Source organism: Musa acuminata, chromosome BXJ3-4 (genome assembly GCF_036884655.1).
Source record: "Musa acuminata AAA Group cultivar baxijiao chromosome BXJ3-4, Cavendish_Baxijiao_AAA, whole genome shotgun sequence".
NCBI classification, from domain to species: Eukaryota; Viridiplantae; Streptophyta; class Magnoliopsida; order Zingiberales; family Musaceae; genus Musa; species Musa acuminata.
In genome coordinates this window covers 41559082-41577641 of record NC_088352.1, presented here as the reverse complement: position 1 = coordinate 41577641, position 18560 = coordinate 41559082, and the positions used below count along the sequence as shown (strand labels likewise).

The window sequence follows — 18560 nt, the reverse complement described above, 5'->3', positions numbered from 1 at the left end:
TTCTGTAAATTCCTAGATGTGTGTGACTATGGGTGTCAAAATTCTCATTGAAACCCTAATTCTCTCTACAGCCAACGGACCTAAGTACGTCACATATGGAACTAACAAAGCATCAGCAGGAAATAGCGACTGATCTTGATTATATCTAAAGCTTTGTATGTCTGTCCCTCAGTTGATGCAATGTGGCCACATAATGAGTCACACCTCAATCTAGCTAGCTAGATTTAGGCACAAATTTAGTGGATCATCAGAACAATACGTGTGACATATCTGGTCCCCGAAGGATCAAACAAAATTCATATGTCAATCTCAATCAATCCTCACATCATACTTCTAACCCAAAGGGAACATCCACAATCACTAGTGAGCAGCTCCCCCAAAACTCAACAAGAAGCTCTGTACAATTTTTCACACGTACAAAACAAAATCATCATAAAATACAAAAAGAAACAGCCGAACCGAATGATAGATAAATGAAAGCAAATCTTTACAAGAAAAAGGAACTCTCTCGTCGGAGCAGTAGGATTCCCACTGTCACTTCCAAGTATTGCTGCTTCTGCCCTCGGGTCTTGCTGCTTGCTTGCAATTTTGCCTGATTGATTAGATGCTGCACCAGAGAACTATTTGGACCAACACCCTTTGGTGACCAATGTGATTTGTCGAAAAGATGAGCCTCCGTAATTGCTGATATTAATCAATGGCGTTCATGGAGAAGATGAGCCCTGGCTTTTTGAGACTTCTAATTGGCAGGAGTTTACGAAGGTCCCTTGAATAGCTTCATCAGACTGGTCTTCTGTCTCTGAGGATTCTTAAATACGTACAACAAAATGTGAGGTGCCAGCAGCAAATTACTCCCTGCCTCTAACTAAATACATAAAGTTCCTAATTTGTAAGTTAATAGGTAGCAGCACATGATTAGACAGGAACCTCCTTCAAGGAAAATAATATTTGCTACAATTTAAAGCAGTTTTAGTTCCTAAGTATTTAAGCCCTGTTTGTGAACTATTTAATACAATGTGATGATAGATTCAATGAATGGACCAAAATCATTACTTCCGAGCATTGAGATAGCAAGATTGTTTATATATCATTGTGCCTCTCCAATCATTACATATTGACCAATATAAACATTTCTTTATAATATTTGTCAATGGCTTATGTGTGTAAAAATTAAAAAACATGGTAGATCTTAGAGTTGAATTTTAGACTTGATTATTCCCTATACACTTTTTCCTGTATAAAGATGTGATGGGAAATCATAAGTCACAGACTCATCATAGACAAGTGTCAGACATTTAAGAAAATGATATGGAAGTCTAGGGGCACTTCGATCTACAGTGAAGGTTCACTAACATGGTCACTGATATCAAAACTTCAGATTCTTTGGCGTCTAAACTGTGAAACTGGACTCTGTCACGGTTTGTCCTTTGAGATATAACAAGCAAGAGATTTCTTTATGAATATTCAGAATATTGGCCCTAAGAAGGGTTTCATTTAAAAGATGAGAAGCCTTATGCACATTCATGTATTCCAAAATTATTGCTTATGGTATTTAAACATCCTGGGATTATTATCTAAATGCCAGAAAATATGTTAAGAAGTAATAAATTATTGATCATTTGTATTAATGTTTTGTGTGAGAATGCTTGTTCAGAGGAAAAAGCTGCAGAAAACCATTACGTTAAAATGTAAGAAGTGAACTTCAAAATTTTCAAATATAGGCTGTTTCTCCTAGCATTTAATGTTTCTTTCATGTTTCATCATCTTATACTTAAAAAAATAAAGCTGGATAGATATTTATCTAAATGTTAGCAATGGATATGTAATCATGAAACAAGCTACAGTGCAATGTTCGCCATACCGTACCATACCGGTGTTTCAACCCAAGCTCGGTACGGTACGATACCGGTGTACTAGGCGGTACATCAGAGCGTACCGAGCGGTACACCCTAGTGTGCCGAACAATTTAATACTTTTTCATACTGTAGCAATGCTACAGTATAGTACTGTAGCACTGTAGCGGTACCGGGCGATCCGCATATCGGTAATCTGTCGGACCGATACGTACCGCCCGGTACGGCCAGTACGCTTCAGTATGACAGACCTTGCTATAGTGTATGATGTGGCAGATGATGGCTAAAGTTATAATCACAGAGCATTTTACTAGAATACAGAAATAGCATTTTAAAAAGAGTGTCAAATAAGAAATGAAATTTTATTCTCTAAACAAGCAAGAAGCATGAGAGCCATAATCCTTTTCAAGGGAAAATAGGATTACCAAAGAGTGATTTGATACTTGGCCTCTTCAGTTTATCCTTCTTCTTCAACTCAGCTACAAGGGACATGAGATGACAGGTCAGAAGCATGTAAGCACAAGTATGTTGCTTAATAACATTATAGAAATTCTTTTGTAACAAAGTATATTCAAGGATGAAAATATCTATCCTAGTATGACATGATTCGTGACTAGTAACACAATACATAATGGTTAATAATTTATTCTATAAATGTTATGACTTGGGACTATGAAGTATGAATACATTATGTTATCCAAAAATGTGGCAATGCCATGATTCATGACTGAGTACCCCTTGAAATTAAATTATTTACTTGTTAGGACTCAAAGTGCCTAAGACACTAATTCTGTCCTCTGGAATTCACTATCACTAGAAGACCATCTATGTGCTGATAGGACATCCTCTGACTACTCACTAGATACAGAAACACACTCAGCCAGGAAATGTCCTCTCTCTGACTGTTTTCTATCCATCAGATGCTGTTTTCAAGCCCCCTTTTGCCTCTATTCGTGCCCTCTATGAGCTTCATTTGACTCATCTTTGTGCTATCATTTGCTACTCACTTGAGACATCCCTTAAGCTTCCATTTACCATTCACTTGAAATATTCTTTAGCTCCAACTAGCACATCACAAGCTTTAGCATTGATACTATGGATTCTCTATCGTCTTGTAGGTGTGCTTGTTTTGAGAGCATTTTATTTTTATTTCTTGTGTTTTTTGAGGGTTTAGAGGTGTTATTTCCTGGCCTTTACAAGTTATAAGAAAGTAAAGTCCTTGGCCTCAAAAATAACTGTTGTAAGGTTCTCTCTTAACTTGAGAAAATAAATTACATGAGTGGTTTGATCTTCATGGCAGAAGAGGACCAAGCAGTGGAACTGGTGACCTCAAGGAGTCAGCATGCCTAGGAGTGTATCTAGGCTGACTAAACTACTATACCTCCTCAAGTCTTATTCTCTTCTCTTCACTACTCTATTTATATTGCTTATTTGTTTGTTTGGAATTACTACTAACCGGCTTGATCTATAAATTTGCTCATTAGCTTTCCACCAAAATATCAAAACTGTTTAATCGCTTGCTTAATGGAAACTAGCTTGATAGTAGTTTAGCATTATTTTGTTTCATTTAATTGATGTTTACTAATTATATGCAATTCATATTTGTTTTATGTGTTTTCTTGCAAGAAATAAATTATTTATAAAAAAATTAGCTCCATGTATGAAAGTAGGTTAAACCCTAACTACGTCTGTGAAGGCTTAGAATGAGACCCATCTAAAAGAAATATGTATCCTGCTCTTTACAAAGGAACGAGGCCATTCTAAAGAAATACTAGAATAGTTTGGCAAGCAGGATCTTCCACAAGAAATGCACTTTGAAGGGCGGGCGTCGGCAACATTATTACACACAAGGATTAAAATTCCAGTCATACAAATATTTACTAGTTTGACCTCAGACCAATATGCAGACTGACTCTTACTGCACAGTACCAATTAGTTCCAAGCATACCACTCAACGAACCAAGAAAGTCAAGCTCAGGGTTATTTTAAGCAGTAAGGCAACCTACCAAGTTGGTAAGCCTACCTCTTGCTACCATTATATCTCTCGCTCATTTTCATCGCAAACACCCTTAGGGTCCCTTCTTTCTTGATATTTGTAAATTTGGATAAAAATAACACCAAACCAGCGAAACAACTTAATGAAGCTTAACATTCTTCTCCAAATAATGGCAATTTTGGAGTTATTTCTCTGGTTTGGTGCTTATTTTGCTTTTAAATGGCATGTTCAACTATTAATTCATGTTTACTTTTCATGCTTATGTGTCATTTATTTTAATGTTTAATTTTTTTTTGCATTTCTTATTCATTGAGGTTGATCTACTTGCTTGTAGTGTAGATCTACTTCAATATAAATCAGATTCGTGCGGACCTAACCTAGATTTCTATGGATCTTGGCTAGATACACATAGATCTAAGCTAGATACTCATAGATCTGAGCTAGATTTGTGTGGATTCAGTCAAGATTCACATAGATCTAGATTAGGTCCTTCTAGATTTGACATAGATTTAATCATAACTGATTCGACCTAGATGACTAGATCACCTAAGATCCGACCACTATTAATGTCATTGGGGTAAATATCATTCATAAATTATACAAAACTACAATCTTGACCTCCAGCCATAACCACCTTTCAAGGGCTTCCACTAATATGATCCAATATATTGACATGCAATCAGACTTACTGTTATTAACATCTGTATGTTCCTTATTTATAATTTTTGTATTTTTAGATATTTTAATTATGTTTTTGTGGTATATCAATTATACTACAAGCCTTAACAGTATGGATAACGACGTAATTATGGAAAAAAATGCAATAAAACCAGTGATCAAACTGGTCTGATGTATCGACATGTATTAAGGCACTCTAACATAGAATGGGTCAGTACCAGTATTGTACCAGTCCAACCAAGGAATGACATTGGTACCAGACCAAGATCAAAAGCCTTGTTTCCACTGTCTTTCTGTCAACTCCTACTGTGAGAGTACATTGATAATATAATTTGGGGATCAAGAAGAAAAGTAAAGAAAATAAAGAAGGATCCAACACTTGTTTTTGCTATGCTTAGGTTAGGTTTTATTTGTTAGTAAGGATAGTGGTTGACATCCAAATATGTATGGTCAGCTATTTTGGGTAATATGTGCCATCTTTGTGATGGAGAGCTATTGACTGCTTATGATACTAACAATGACTTTGGAAAAAAAAACAAAAAGACAATGAGTCGAAGGAGGCAAGTACTTTGCTTCACTTGTGCTTGAAGACATATGAGTCTAAAGGACCCTGGCATGAGGCCATTATATGGTTTGGATGAGTTTAAAATAATTCAATCTCTTTCTCATCTTTTTATATATTACTTTCGTTTTTTTCCATTATACAATTCTGCAACCATCATTTCTCATCTGCATTTTGCAAGACACAACCAGTGGACATTGTCTTAGCAGTCAAACCCTAACCAGTTAAACCCAAAAATTAGATATCTATTCAAACTTGAACGATACTGTAATAATCAATATGCCACCCTATGGCCTTTTAAACATAACCAAATGTCTAACTCAAAATTACATATATATCACCTATTCCAACAAAAAATTGGTTTAATAAGTGTCTTTCCATGTCAAGACTACTCAAATCATCTAAAACAAGAAACAAATGGCAGACTATATTCACGAATAGTGTTAATTCCCTATTTTTAAAAAGAGTGCAAATTCACTTTGGATTTCCTTTATAAGGAAATCCAGACCAGACAGAATCCTAATCAAGACTAGGAGGTCATATAATCCCAGGACACAACTAATATTAAAAAGCAAGTACAACCCCCTTGGCACCTAATTGAATTCCATGAGAACACCCAACTTGTACCAAATCAAACATCCGATCAACAATTATAAGTGAGACATGTTGTAATGTACCAAGTATTGATACTATGCCCAATAAAGACTCAAGTTGACTTGATAAAGGTTCTAATAGGCACATGTAACTGCATTTTACCTAGCATCATAGAGCAAGTACGAAAGGTCTTGTAGTCAAATAAAAAAGGTATAATTTGAAAACCATCAAATGGTAGACATGATTCCGCCATAAAACCTTCATCCACATTTGAGCATTTGACTAGTCACAACTGTCTAGCACATACAGATGTCAAACAACCCTTTATTTTAAAGTGTGAGCATAATATCCATTTAAAGGAATAGCAACATAGACTACAGCATAGCATTATTTTCCTCCTCATTTTTGTGAGAATTCCAGCTGCCTTGATCCTATGTCAGTTGGTATTTTTCAAAACTACAGCTAAAGAACAGCAGCGGTACATAATGCAACTCACAGTATAAAATTATAGGGGGAACTGAACAAACAAAAATATCTTCCTAGGGGTGGGATAGGTGATGTATGCACCAAGAATATTTTGTCTTTGTAGCCAAAAAGGAAAAGACAAAGGAAGAATATTATACCTATCCCAGGCACTACATGATCATTAACTATTTCAAAGTTCTTATATGTGTAGCCCATGAAATTCAAATCCTTGGATGAAAGCATCTGCAAGGGTAGACAAGGAAGCCATCACAATAATTACTTGTAAATAATCAAAGCAGATAACAAAGTGAGAAAAAAAAAACGCATGAAATGATTCTATCTACAGTGACATCACTCATCAGAAGAACAGTTTCACAAACTGCTACAAGAAGCAGGTTCTTGTAGATCAGCTACAATTGGTCATCGCAGCTAAGATGTCACACATTAACCTAGGCTGATTGCTGAATTTGAGAGACTGAAAGTCTCAAGCATGGTTTTGGCCAATCCAAATGAGATCAAAAAATTTTATAGCCTCACTCTTAGATTCTTACATGCACGACCAAAAGAAGAAAATTGAGCCTTCCCTACTCACTTACCTGATGCATATAAGAGTTGTAATAATGTATTATTAATATGAAAGAAGCAAGCATTGAATTGCCATTAACTAGGGATTTCAACCAGTGCCACCCCAATTCTTGGCCCGACCAATATGTATTGCATGCCAAGGACTCAAGTATTGGGCCATCTCGAGCCATTAGCTTGTTAATGCTAAATCTAGGGGTGTTAGATGTAATATATAAGAAGTTTTTATATGGTTTCAAATGTTTCAGTATAATTTTAAGAGTTTTATATGTGTTTTGGGCAACACCAATGGACCATGTTTTTAACTATAGGGTAAGGATTTACATTTCAAGCCCATATCAAGCATACTGATTAATATCAAAAACAATATTGGTCAAAAGACTCAAAACCCTCTTCTCAGTAGCACTTCTATTTCATCTTGCAGACATATGGAGCGGCAAGGACAGCTAGCAACAGAGACAAATTGAATGACATAATGGGAAAGAATAAATATAAAAAATAAATAACATTTTGAAGGTAAGTTAGTGTAAAGCTAAAAATCTAAAGAAAGCCACAGTTACCTTTTGTAGAGGGATCTCAACAATCACCTAGAGCAATGGTGTTTAATGGAAATTTTGACTCATCAATTGCAGGTCATTATGACTATCAATTGAGGCGATTATAATTCTATAAGAAAACTACCAACAAGAAATAAGATGATCTAGAGGGCCCATGACTATGAGGCTAGGGCTGCAAGTTGGAGGGGTTACCCCAAAAATTATTGAAATCCATTTTCAAAAGGCTTGGGCTAAGTTTTACAAGCTTGGGTGAGGCTGGGCTACAATTACTTAACCCTACTTATTTTGAATTGGGCCTTGATTGAGGTTTTTGGCAATTTGAGGCAATCCTGTTTCCATTCTAATTTAACAAGTCCATAATGTAAAATATTGTATATATAGTTATTCAGTCAAAACTTAAAATAGCTTCCCACCATAGCATCACCTTCCTCTTGACAGCCCTGTCCGCACCCTCTTCTATGACAATTCACCGGCTTTCCTACCACCTCCATGAATTCTTGCATCTCTCGTGCTTCCATGATCTCTCTTTTGTTTCCTTCTTTCTCTATTTCCCACAAACACTCTAGAAAATCATACACTTGAGCATTTTATCAAACTCTTATTCACAGCTTGGGATATTGAAAGGATGCTTCTTTCCACTTTGTTATATTAGATCTATTAAGCATTTGTAGAATGAGTGGAGCAATGATAATGAAACTTATGAGAAGCTTCAATTTTTTTAATCAATGCCAGGCTTTTGTTGAAGTTGTATAGAGGTAGAGCATCTTCTACCAATCAATCGCCATTTATTAAGCTTATTTGTTGAATGACTTGAAACCATTTTCCTTTCACAACCTGGAATAACTTCTGAATCTATGAGCAATTTATCAACTATGACATGTTTTTTTTTTTTATTTCTTGGTGCATTGAACGCCTAGATCTTTCCCTTCTATTGGGTTCCCTTCCTCTCTTAGGAGACCTGATTAACCCGAGGCCCAACCCAGCCCATCCTTAAATTGATCTTGGATTGGAGTTAGGCTGGGTCGAGTTAGATTATAGGCTGACCAAAATGATCTAAGCTTGGTTTACACGAACTGATTTTAACTGAGTTGCATCCATACTTGAGACCATTGAAGGGATGGTCAAGACCAAAGCGACAGGTGGCCAACAGGATGTGGTTTGCAATGAAAATTTTTAAAAGTGTTGGTGGGTCCTAAGCATCATGCTTCAAACGTCAGGGAGAGAAAAACAGGGAGCTATAGTCTTTGGAAATAAAAAATAGGAGAAAGAAAAGATTGTGTTAATATAATGTACCTATCTTTCAGCTAGTCCAAAATCAAATTTGATCAACATCCCGATCAGCAGATACAAGGTGTTCTGCGACCTTCTACACCAGTATGTCATAGGCAACATGTTTATTGCAAAACAGTGTACCATTTCTTGCCACCAACAAGTCAGAATAGAAGACCAACAAGTGCCATGGCAAGATTGATATGCTGGTCAGAAGAGTTCAAGAATGATTGTATTATTTTGTGGCTGTAAAATCCATGTGCTTGTTTTTTGATACACTATTGTAACACTAAAAGTCACCAAGATGGCAATCCTCGTAATGCACAGATAGACAAACGCACATATATATACCAGACTCAACTAGGGAATAAAGACATATAAATGCAACCATACATGTAAGGATGGAAATCTATGGAGATGCCCAAATATGTTATAAAGTCAAAAGAATGCATCTATAAAGAAGTCTATAAGTATGCTGTATGCATCTTAAATAATGAAGATGCAAAGTAACATGATGCAACAGAGATTCAAGTAAACACTATTGTTACAATAAAAAAAATGCTAGAAATGATAGTCCAAACTTTTGAAAAAAAAAGTCATAGTGACCTTTCTCCAAGGGCCTGACTTAGATGAATTCTGAATTTGCTCACCAGACTGCAAGACATTGACAGGGAAAGAATGCATATTAAATTTATAAGGTAAAACAAATAAAAGAATCTTGACAACCAATGATACCTCTTCAAACTTCTCAAAGTTTTGGGTATCCAACTCATCCTTCACCTCTGGTATAAATGCAGCCTCCATTTGATAAAGTTTGTCCCATTCAGTGCCCATAAACCAAGGGTGCACCTGAAGCAGTACTACTATTAGTATATATAGCGTTGCTATGGAGTCCTTTAAATTTTTCTAGAACTTGAAAAAAACATAAGAAACAACCTTTATTTCATCAGCACCTTTTGTGCCAAGCCGTTGTTCAACATTGCACAAGAGTTTACTGATTAGATCTTTTGCATCAGCAGATAGTTTTGCTTCATCAGGAAACTTCAGGTGTGTTCGCCAATTAACTATCTATATAAATTAACCAAAAAGGGAAAGGGAAAAGACTGAAGTTACAAAAAGAAAATATGATAACAATGACAAATCAGTAAAGAGATCCTATATGCAATGCATCTTTCAGATTACTTTACAGGATACAACAGAACTTAGAAAAGGAAATATAGACTTCAAAGTTCAAACATTAAAAGCTGCGAAAGTAAAATGAAAGAAACTAGTAACCAAGGCTAGCTCTATTTAGTTACTGGCTTAGCAGAAATTTTGAATAAATTCACCAGGCAAAAGAATATCCATAATGATCAAGGCTCCAACGTGATTAGGAGACAATAATAATTAGATACATATCTTAAAAAGATGGTTCTTCCATGCCAAAATAAAACTGGATTTATGTGAGTCGATGACTAACTGTACGAATTCAGAAATCACTACAAATGTCAAGTAGTGTTTTATAAATATGCGGTGGAACAAAACAATGAGATGTACATTTGACTAGTTGATTTAATGACATAAACATTAACAAACAATAAATATTCCATGGCCAGTATGCTTTGTATGTTGTAGAAGAGGTCTAAAAAATTGGCATTACCTTCCTGCATGTTGCCATAGGTTCGTCAGAATAAAATGGAGGATAACCTACAAGCATTTCAAACATGATGGCTCCAAGCGACCACCTACATAAAGATAAGAAAACATATTATAAAGCACAAGAATTCCATTACCTGAGATGCATTATGAATTGGTTTATAATGCCAAAAAAGAAAAAGTCTTACCAGTCGCATTCCATGCCATAACCTTTCTTCAGTAGAACTTCTGGAGCAATATAGTCAGGTGTACCAACAGTAGAGTATGCCTGAAGATGTCCAATAGCAACATCAGAGAAGTCAGATCCTAGATACCCGCAAACTTGTAGAACTGTAACTTAGCAGCATTTAATAGTACGTTTGTACATAAAAGTAAGCATATTTGCCCTACTCAGTAATGTTGACATGAGAGTATTATCTTGGTAGCTGGCACAACCACCAGGTTTCTCCTTTGCGACCTGGGGAATCAGTTATCACAAAAACATCCTCTCTACTTAAAGAGGCAAGACTACATAATGATGACAACCTCATGCACTAGTTTTGCCCTTTTTGTAACATTGGCATGATTTCTTTGTCAGTGACAACTCATCCTCAATGACCCAATCACTATTTGAGTTGCAATTCACCATAATGCAAAATGAATATAATCTTTGTGGTTTCTAGTGTAACCTACAAACTCCAATAATTTACCTCTATCTTCAAAAGACTTATATATCACAACATATGCATATGGTAATAAGACTTTCCCTCTATATAAGGCAAACTCCAAATTTGCCTTTATTCATTTACACATATATGTATTTACCTCCATGTTCGGTCAATAGTAGAGGAATCTCCCTCTCTCTCCCCTTGTAATATATACATCTCTTGAAAAGGTGTATATGCGATCCAAAACCAACATCTAGTTATTGCATTGAGAATTTGAGATAATAATGCAAGGCCCCAAAGTGAATATGCAAAACAAACGGAGTTTTGCGGGATCAATAATTTACAAAGTCTATAATCTTAAATTTTTGGAAAGGGTTATTTCAATCAATAGCTCAATCACTTCCAGCCTTGCAAAAGTAAAGAAGAAAACAACTAATTCAAGTTATGTAAACCGCCACATTAAAAATTACAAATTTATGCTATCTTTGTTATAGAAGATTGATCTAAGATGGACCTATGAGAAAATAGAGAGAGAAATACAAGACAATTTAATTTCTTTCGAACAAACAATTACACCGAACTGTCATTAAAATAAACTCCATCCATTCAAGTGTTACATAATATGCACATTAGACTCTCACAACAAGGTTGAACTTCTGACATCTTGACTGGATATTTTTGTGCCTTAACCACTCAGATATCTTGATTGACCTGACATTAGAGGCCATCCAACAACAAACACCAGATAGAAAAAGGAAAAAAACTGCAACAAAAAGACCGAGATATAGACTGAAATATATCAAGGTCAAAACAGGTCAAACATATGAACCCAAGAACCACTCAATGGTTCAGATCCAAATAAGTAGTCAATATTTCATGCAAGCACTATTGTAGAGCAAACAATGGATGCTTGTTGATGTGGTACCAAAATGATTTTGCAGAAATATAAAGAAATCTAAGATATGCTGCAACTTGCTTGGTCCTGTCTCAGCTACTGTGTATTTTTTTCCTTAATTATTATAGTTAACAAAACTGCTTAGCCTCTGAAGATTCTCTGTGAGAAGCACCAAGCAAAGAATTTGTCAATTGAAGCCAAATTATATATTGATTGGGAAGTTTTTGCATGAGTTGAAACATATAATGCTGAAAAGATATTGATACCCACTATGCCAATCCATGCCAAAGATACGGCTTCATCTTATGGAAATTTTGAAATGCCAGTCAGAACCAGCACTGAGGGTCGTGATATATGGCTACGAAAACTTTGGCTTAGTGTTGGGCAACACGTGTGTGCCGATCAGCATAACAGAATCATACCATGTCAAAAAGGCATGAGTATGCTCTGTTCCATGATATCCCAGTCCTTGCATGAGTCTAAAAATAGTTACAATGAAAAGTGAAAACATCAAGAAAGAGAGGTTGTTGCATCCCAACTTTCCAAGAACAAGAGGAGATTGTGTCTTGGATGCAACAGGAAGAAAGTACAGCACAAAATTCTGCAGTTCAACCATTTGTCCCTATAATGTTAGAAGAAGATCCTATATTTGCTTTTAGATATTCATAACATCTTCTTTTTCTATAATCTAATTCTAACATGATGTTTTCAACTTATACTTATCTAGATTTCTAGTGGAAATATAATTTGCACCATTATTTTTATTTTATTAATAAACATGAATACTGTAAATTGACCAGCATGTTCTAATGGAATTGACAATAAACCGATGAATTAAAGGGATAATCCATAAAATACATTATGTAATACTTTCATGGCACAAAAGCCATGAAAGCATTAAGATCCAACTAGCTATAGATGAAAATAAAATAAAACCATCAAAGCATTACAGGTACAAATTTATAGTAATTTTATGTTGTGACTCATATGTCATTGCGTTTTATCCTTAATATGTATTTATAAGTAGCTCACCAATGTCCTTCTATTCCTTTGCCAGTGCTCTAGTTGTTCCTGTTGTGTCCTCTTTGGTGCAGATGAACGTTCATCAGAGTGGGAAGACCCGCCAGAGTTCCTTCCACTAGTAATATCCTTTTCTTGCAAATTTGGAAAATTACTGCAATCCAGTGGCTTACATAATCCAAAATCTGAAAGCTTCAGGTGACCAAATTTGTCGAGTAACAAATTGTCAGGCTTTATATCCCTAATGAGCAAAACAGAGTGTTACAGCTTCTAAATATTGATGAGAGAAGATGACAATCCCAAGGCATGTTCAAATGTATTCCACAAACCTGTGAATATAATTGTGTTTGTGGATGGATTCAATAGCCAAAACTGCTTCACCAATATAGAATCTGGCCTCATCCTCATTCAGTGTATCCTTTCGCATAAGCAATGTCATCACGTCGCCACCAGGTAGGTATTCCATGATAAGATATAGGTATTCATTGTCTTGAAAGGAACAGTATAGCTTCACTATGCAATTGCTGTCAACCTCTGCAAGAAGATTCCTTTCAGCTTTAACATGCTCAACCTGTCCTCGACGTAGCATCTCTGATTTTTTAAGCTTCTTCATTGCATATACATTACCAGTTTCTTTCTCCCTACAGACCCTGACCTGCAGGATGACACTCATATGAGCTGCTACGATGATATTAATAAATAATATCATTTACATGAGCTGCTATACAGATATTTCTTATACCTTTCAACTTATGATAGCTAATTTATGCATGAAGTTGAGTACAGTAGAGAATGGTTACTAAAGGATATGATTTTTATGAATAAGAAAAGTAACGAATTAAGCAAGAAAACGTGGAAGAAGCAAAAATGTAAAACTATGTCATAAATGATGCAAGCCTCAGTGCCTCAAAAATACATGCATGCAGCAAGCAGAATTTACTTTGACTAGACTTGGACACAATAGATGCTTGCATCAGGAGATTCAAGCAATGAACTGCATTTTCTACTGACTATTTGCAAAAAGCTTATACTTAAAGAGGATTCCCACTTAAAGCATAAAAATATATTTTTACAACATATATACATCCATACTGCAATGGAACATTTTCATAAATTTGGAAAACAGATGTATAAATAGAAAATTATTGTTGTTCAAAGTGGGAGTGTTTGAGCGAACTCTTAAAAGCACGTAGAGCTCTTTAGATAATTATACCTCCCCAAAAGCGCCTTTTCCTATCATCGTAAGTAATTCAAAATCATCAACTCCCATTCTATGCCTTTGAAGGCGCATGTATTCTGTCTCTTTCTTCTCCAAATACTTAAGAATATTGTGTTGATCTTCTTCAGAAACATCAGCATCAGCTAGTTTCCTCTCCAGATTATGACGCCTGTTAAAAAGAAGTATTGAGTAACAGTTACCATACAGTTCAGGAATAAAATTTTTATCAATATGTACCTTGTCCTAAACATACATGCATGAATACAGTCATGCAATTCTATATTGGCCTTAGTAAAACCAAGGTTCGCCGTACCGTACCGTACCGGCGTTTCGATCCGGGCTCGGTACCGGTACGGTACGGTATACCGCTCGGTACACCCAGGTGTACCGAGCACTGTACACTGCTACAGTACTCAGTACGGTACGGGGCGGTCCGCGTACCGCTGGCCTGTCGGACCGGTACGTACCGCCCGTACCGGGCGGTACAGTCCGGTACGGCAAACCTTGAGTAAAACCATCCAAAGCATTGATGTTCTATCCATGGTTCGCCTTACCAGTTCATACCAGTATACCAATCAAGCATCAATACAGTATGTACCGAGTCATACCGACGTACTAACACATAATATGGTGGGGCATACTGATGTACCAATATGTACCACCCATACTAGTCCCCTATCGGACCGGTATATACTGCTCGGTAACATGTACCACCTGTACCGATCCCCTGTCAGACCGGTACATACTGCCCATATCGAGCGGTATGCTGTGGTATGATGAATCTTGGTTCTACTAGTATCCTATACAATTTGACTCAAGGTCTATCAAGTGTCATGTGATTAAATTTATCAATATTTTTTCACTTAAAATTTGCTTAAGCGGTTCGGTACTTGCAACATAAGTTCTCTTTCAAGCTAATTAATTGATCAAAACATTGTCAAAATATCAAAGTGAAAGGAGGAAATGATAATGCACACTCCTGCAAAAAAAGCAACAAACTCAATCATAGTATCAACAATATTTGGCTGCTTGGACCTTTGAGCTTCTCGAACAGATGACAAAAATGATGTGACATGTATGAACCCATGATGTGGCATGACTATTGTCAAAAAATCATTTTGAGTTCAAAAAATTGAGATCTTAAAAGGTCCATTCAATGATTTTATCATAAGAAAGGTGCTACAACACCATTTTGATTCCAAATTCACTAAACAAACCCAGACATGATAATAAGTCAGAGACACAACATCTATCTTGACCTTAATGGTGATACAACCATCAAATTGAAACGATTGATATGTTTATATTGTTATCATTAAAGATTGCAATGGAACTACTAAACCAAGAAAAGACTCCTTTGATGACTGGGATATGCCATCAACTGATCCCTTGGAATGTTATTTCTTGCCTGCCAACCAGGTCATCAACTAAACCATTAACATAGCGTCTCCACTGGCAAGGTGATGCAGACAAGGGAAGAGATTTGGTCAATACTTTGCCCAGGAAGTTTCAATTTGGTGTTGAATGTCCAATCAAAGAGATAGACAAGTCCATGTATCATTCAGGAAAATTTTGAGTTCATGAGTTTAATATACAAGTCATCAACCTACCAAACAAGAGATACATTCAGGAAATTGAGTCGATTTATCATTCCAATGTTACTAAATCCAAAGAAAAGACGAAGCTTGATGAATGTTTCTTTTTTTTTATTAAGCTTGATGAATGTTATGAATAAGCAAGCTATTAACTGAATCACCATCAAGTCAAAAATTTCTTATTTCTATAGTGGATGACAAGTTCAACAAGTTCATTGCTGCTCAAATATTCTATAAAATTAATCTTAGAAGTGGCTAGCACAATATCAAAATCAAAGTAGGTGACAAATGGCAGTCAGCTTTTAAGACATGGAGGTTACTATAAATGGTCAGTCTTGTCATGTGGACTCTCAAATGTCCTAAGACAACTATGTGGATGATGAATCAAGATATTCTTCATTTTACTATAAAGTTCTATATGTGTGCATTTACAATATACTTTTTTGTAGCTGTAACAAAATTGTAATGGTGAAACTTTAAGAGCAGTCCTGACAACTTTGAGATGGGAAAAAGCTCAATGTAAATCATGACAACTGCTCTTTTCTGACCTCTGGCATACCTTTCAGGCTTTGCCTTAAAAGTATTTAAGTGGATGCAAAAAAGATTGCAGTGATCCAAATTTGGCAAACACCAAAGTCCTTACAAAATTTCAGGAGTTTTCATGAATTGACATCATGTTATTACCAATTCTTATGGAACTTCAACAGTATTGCAATCCTTCTGACTGATTACATGTGAAAAGGAGAGCTAGATGGACGCATGAGGCAGAGAATTAGCTTTCAAATAATGAACCTGTGGTTACCAGTAGACCTGTTCTTGCACTTCTAGATTATGATAAAATATTTGAAGTTAGTTCAATGTCTCTTATGTGGATTGTTATAGCACTTTTGCTAAAAGGACATCCAATTCTCAGTCTTAAATATCAATGACAATAATAATGATAGGACTTACGGCTTTACTCACTTCTCTCCTTATGATGCTAGTTTCATTCACAATCTCTTACATTCTCATAATCTCACTTCAATTTCATATATTTAATTAACTTTTAGCTATTTGTTGCTTTAATTTATAAAATGCATTGGATTGATGATGGATGCTAGATCAGAGTTAAGAATGGGTTTGCACCATATAAACTGCTTTTGTGTGAAAAACAGCAGTTGGCTCCCATGGTGCAGTTTCTCCTGGAGAAACTTCATTCTTATTCAGGTTGTCCACACCAGCAGAAAACTCATGGGGTAGCAAAATAGAATAGATCTATGCGACTCTAATCCACTGCTGGAAATGATTTTACTCAGTATTTCACATACCAAACATTGACCACCATTCTTCAGCATTGATGGAAAGCTGGTCATGGATTTGGTTTCTCCTGGCTATTTTTCCTATAAATTATATGACAAATTCTAAATACCCATAAGAGCAGATAAAATTTAGGAAAATATATATTTATTTAGCTCCATTATTGAAACAAAAGAAAGTAGGAAGCAAAATAATAATAACAATAACAATGGAGAGGAGAGAAGTTTTTTTCTTTTTAGCCATACCGTTCCCTGCGTTCTTGCAAATTTTTCATTTGCTCTTTATAGTGATTTTCTATGTATTGCTTAGCAGCTGCCACCCTTTGCTTTGTCGCATCAGAAGGTGTTTCTTCAGTACCATCCATTCCGTGTAATCCCAATTCATTCTTCTTAGATGCAATCTTCTCTTTAGTCTGTAATTTCTGAAACCAAGTCCTGGCTGAATCCATCAGTATCCGCTAGATATCACTACAACGTCAAAACCAGGATCACTGTTCACCTGCATATAGATCCTGATCAACCTTGCATCAAAAAGATATGATGATAGAAATCTTGTACAGAAATCAGTGCTACTTATTGAACAACACTTAAATATCTACGAATTGCCTAATTGCATTGAGGTTCTCCTTTTTCTCCAACAAGATGCTAGGCGGTACTTTCCGAACAAACAATTGCAATAACATAACTCTTTTCATGTACGCTTCTCTCGATTATGACATATTAAAAGACATAAACGTTTGAGTTTTGAGATAATATACTAACCAACCACAAGGAACCAAGATCTCAAAAGGTACAATTGGAACGTAAAGGACCAGCCTTTAAGAAGAAGCCGCAACCCAAAAAATCCAGAGACGACAGCTAATCCAATCGGAACCGCGTCCGCGACCAACCCAACTCACCAAACGCAATACACCGACATTCTTCAGAGCACGGAAACCAAAGAACCAATCCAAAAAATTCGAAAGCGGAGCAGAACATCCTACGTACCGAGAGGAGAGAAGAAGATACAGGTGTAAAAGGGAGATGGGGCAGGGAATAGAAATGGTGGGGTTGGAGCGGAGGGAATCCCTGTAAGATGAGAGCTGGAGTACTCGGATTACGGCCGGAGAGATCGGTCGATGAAATGGGGATGATCTAATATTAACCCTAGAGTTAATTAGGAAGAAGAAAGAGGGAGGAGGAGCGGAGACCGCGGATTCCGATTCATTCGAAGCCGAAGTAACGGCCACTTTGTCCTATTTCCTTGGAGGCAGTACGTATGTTCCTTTTATATTAATTAAAATGCAAAAAATTATATATATATATATATATATATTCTTCAAATTATCCTTAAAATTAACTTAGGATGTATATATGCATTCACATTGAGACTATGATTAATGTTAATATCCTTCAAAACTATTGTTTACGTATCTTTTTAAGTACTAATTTTTGTATTTGTCTCTTAAAATTGAAGTTTAAGAAATTGGAAACTAAATAATTAATTATAGTCTCAGAAACATTTTAAATATTTAAATTTTTTTCCCAAACGTTGGATGCTAAATAGAGTTGTATATATAGAAGATTTAAACATTTGAACGAATATATAATATCTAAATATTTAAATAGATTTATAAGTATATCAAAAGAAGGAGGGGGGCAGATTTACTATTTGTGAAATCACCTACGATATGAAATCCAATAATAAAATTTAGGAAC

The 18560-nt window shown here is 35.8% G+C and overlaps 1 protein-coding gene across 1 annotated transcript; it reads right to left on the bottom strand.

Moving 5' to 3' along the window:
* Positions 1-577: 577 nt before the first annotated feature.
* On the bottom strand, positions 578-17762 carry LOC135634802 (uncharacterized). Its single transcript, XM_065145414.1, has 13 exons — positions 17625-17762; positions 17109-17361; positions 13967-14141; positions 13083-13408; positions 12766-12994; positions 10380-10459; positions 10196-10280; positions 9493-9624; positions 9292-9405; positions 9163-9210; positions 6307-6391; positions 2279-2332; positions 578-808 (listed from the first exon to the last, which is right to left on the bottom strand). Exons 2-13 carry the CDS (start codon positions 17309-17311, stop codon positions 705-707), a joined length of 1635 nt encoding a protein of 544 aa, XP_065001486.1. The 5' UTR covers positions 17312-17361; positions 17625-17762; the 3' UTR covers positions 578-704.
* Between the last annotated feature and the right edge of the window lie 798 nt (positions 17763-18560).

What these genes read in the sequence shown, in the direction of transcription:
- LOC135634802 (XM_065145414.1), bottom strand. Translation starts at nt 17,311, where the DNA reads ATGGATTCAGCCAGGACTTGGTTTCAGAAATTACAGACTAAAGAGAAG. An exon ending in AAACACAATTATATTCACAG is followed by an intron (nt 12,995 to 13,082) that starts GTTTGTGGAATA and finishes TTTGCTCATTAG; the next exon opens with GGATATAAAGCCTGACAATT. An exon ending in CTATGGCAACATGCAGGAAG is followed by an intron (nt 9,625 to 10,195) that starts GTAATGCCAATT and finishes TAATTTATATAG; the next exon opens with ATAGTTAATTGGCGAACACA.